Below are 3084 nucleotides of genomic sequence, written 5' to 3'. Positions count from 1 at the left end.
GCGCGCGCGCGTATGTGTGTAATCAAACTCAAGCAGGAAAATAACTTAGGAAACCGTGGGTTTTTCTCAGTTGGTGACGGACAGGTCAAGACAGCGGTTGGATATATATATATTCAGGTTGATTGGTCACTGTTCGTCCAACGATCACATAATTCTTTTTGGAGACCGTTGTCGCCGGTTTGTATTTGCATTCTTTGTGAAAAACCCGTCGGCGGCTTTTGTGTGTGTGTGTGTGTGTGTGTGTGTGTGTGTGTGTGTGTGTGTGTGTGTGTGTGTGTGTGTGTAGTCTATCTTGAGGATAGACCAGTCCTTTTTGTCTTGTTTTTGAAATACTCTAGTTTATTTCTGCGGACAGGAAAAAATAGCAACAACAACAACAAACAACAAACAACTACGCAGAGAGAGTTCATTAATCGATTTGTGATAAAACTGAGTTAGGAAACTTAAGTTTGGATATACTGACGTGTAATGTTTGCATTTATTTTGCTTTTAGGATCCACATTGAGCAGTCCGTAACAATAATTCAAAAATGGATAGAGAGACAGACATTGAAGACAGATTACCACTACTAGTATATATATATATATATATATATATATATATATATACTTTGGCCCAACACTTGGCTTATATCACAGATTGACATTAGTTTACATTTGGGCCAACAGCAAAGTGAGAGCTGTATTATCAATGGTTTCTCCAGTCAATGGGAAACCATTTACAGCTTAGTCTTTTGTGAAAGGACTATGATTCTCAAACTAGGAGGCAAAATTGCACTGGCTCTTAGTGCTGCAGCCTTGTGGGCTAGTTGGCCTTTGGGAACCATTCCAACGCCGACTGTCCTAAAACCCTCTTGGCCGAGAGAGTGGGGATGTAACATGGGCAAGACACTCTCCACTATAATCAAATTCTAGCCCAAATAGTCGGAACAGCAGTTGCCTCCTCTGCTGTTCTGATGGTCATAGTCGGACACGACTGACTATCATATATATATATATATATATATATATATATATATATATATGTGTGTGTGTGTGTGTGTGTGTGTGTGTGTGTGTGTATGTATGTATGTATGTATACAATTCCAAACAAATTAGGAACCGGCTAAACACATTGATAAAAGCCAGGACTGAATTCAGTAGCGGCAGTGCTGCCGTCAGTAAAGAAACTAACCTTGTTTCACAGTTTTGCAGCTTTTGGTCGCAAAGTGAACGAACATCAGAACTTCGTCAGACCACAAAATAGCACTGACACGACACTGAATCGTAGTTCCACGCCGGGACATCAAATAACTGACTGACTCGATCGCTGTAGAAACTTTGCCGGCCACTGAAATTTTAATGTCCAAACATATAGCACTATAAGAAACAGCAAGACAAGATAAGACAGACGAACGGATATATATATATATTTTTTTTCTTAATATTATATATATATATTTTTTTACAATATTACAACCCTGCAGTTCAAAGCAGTATCAGGTTATCATCAAGACTTGCGTTTGACCAGTGTCCGAGCGCTGAAACCCCAGTGAAAGTTTGTGAAAACTGGCTGGACCCTGACTGACCCATCTATATATATATATATCTACACTGTGTGGTGGTCAGTGGTGGTGGGGGCCGGAGCTGTGTGTGACAGGATTGATTATTTTGTGAGCCGGGGGGTACCCGTCATGCCAGAGGTGATCACGTGGTGACGTCAGTAGAACTGAGGATCATGGGAAAGCGGAACAGCAAGCTGAAGCAGGAAGAGGTGGAGACCCTGAAGAAGACCACTTACTGTGAGTTGTTTGTTTATTTATTTTTTTCTTTTTATTGATTTTATTTACGTTGTGTTGTGTTGTGTTGTGTAAGTGTAAGTGTGTTGTGTTGTGTTGTGTTGTGTTGTGTTGTGTGTTGTGTTGTGGTGTTGTGTGTTGTGTGTTGTGTTGTGTTGTGGTGTTGTGGTGTTGTGTTGTGTGTTGTGTTGTTTTGTGGTGTTGTGTTGTGGTGTTGTGTGGTGTTGTGGTGTTGTGTGTTGTGTTGTGTTGTGTGTTGTGTTGTGGTGTTGTGTTGTGTGTTGTGTGTTGTGTTGTGGTGTTGTGTTGTGTTGTGGTGTTGTGTGTTGTGTTGTGTTGTGTGTTGTGTTGTGTGTTGTGGTGTTGTGTGTTGTGTTGTGGTGTTGTGTGTTGTGGTGTTGTGTGTTGTGTTGTGGTGTTGTGTGTTGTGTTGTGTTGTGTGTTGTGTTGTGGTGTTGTGTGTTGTGTTGTGTGTTGTTGTGTTGTGTGTTGTGTTGTGTGTTGTGTTGTGTTGTAGTGTTGTGTGTTGTGTTGTGTTGTGTGTTGTGTTGTGGTGTTGTGTGTTGTGTTGTGTTGTGTGTTGTGTTGTGGTGTTGTGTGTTGTGTTGTTGTGTTGTGTTGTGTGTTGTGTTGTGGTGTTGTGTGTTGTGTTGTGTTGTGTGTTGTGTTGTGGTGTTGTGTGTTGTGTTGTGTGTTGTTGTGTGTGTGTTGTGTTGTTTTGTGTTGTGTGTTGTGTTGTGTTGTGTTGTGGTGTTGTGTGTGTGTTGTGTGTGTGTGTGTGTGTGTGTGTGTGTGTGTGTATTTGTGTATGTACTAGTATGCATGTATTCGTGTGTGTGTGTGTGTGTGTGCATAATTATTATGCGTATTAAAAGCGGTAATGTCCCATGCATGGCCGCGCGGCAAAACTGCTTTAAAACAACAACAACAACGGAAGTTGGTATTCCTTTGGGTAGCCTTTACTTCTGTAGTTTTTCTTCTCCTCCTCCTCCTCCTCCTTCTCCCCCTCCTCCTCCTCCTCCTCTTCCACCCTATTCTTCTGTTCTTGTTCTTGTTCTTCTTTTTCTTTTAGTTATAGTTGTCATCGTTGTCACGTTGTCAGTAGTTTGTGCTTTGACGTGGAGGAGAAAGTAGGTTAAATGTCCAGTCGCATATATTGTTGTTGTTGTTGTTGTTCTTCTTCGTCTTCTTCTTCTCCTCCTCCTCCTTTCTCTTCTTCTTCTTCTCCTCCCCCTCCCCCTTCCTCTTCTTCTTCTCCTCCTCCTCTTCTTCCTCTTCTCTTCCTTCTCCTTTCTCATTCTCCTCTT

The 3084-nt window shown here is 41.5% G+C and overlaps 1 protein-coding gene across 1 annotated transcript in view; it reads left to right on the top strand.

Annotated features, from left to right (window-relative positions):
• Positions 1-1538: 1538 nt before the first annotated feature.
• Positions 1539-3084, top strand: part of LOC143276263 (neuronal calcium sensor 1-like) — a 263875-nt gene continuing 262329 nt past the window's right edge. The window contains exon 1 of the mRNA XM_076580750.1: positions 1539-1780. Coding sequence (XP_076436865.1) covers positions 1717-1780 — 64 coding nt within the window. The 5' untranslated portion in view covers positions 1539-1716. The remainder of the gene's footprint in view (positions 1781-3084) is intronic.

This window comes from Babylonia areolata, chromosome 31 (assembly GCF_041734735.1).
Source record: "Babylonia areolata isolate BAREFJ2019XMU chromosome 31, ASM4173473v1, whole genome shotgun sequence".
Classification (NCBI taxonomy): Eukaryota; Metazoa; Mollusca; class Gastropoda; order Neogastropoda; family Buccinidae; genus Babylonia; species Babylonia areolata.
This window is presented reverse-complemented; position numbering and strand designations above follow the sequence as displayed.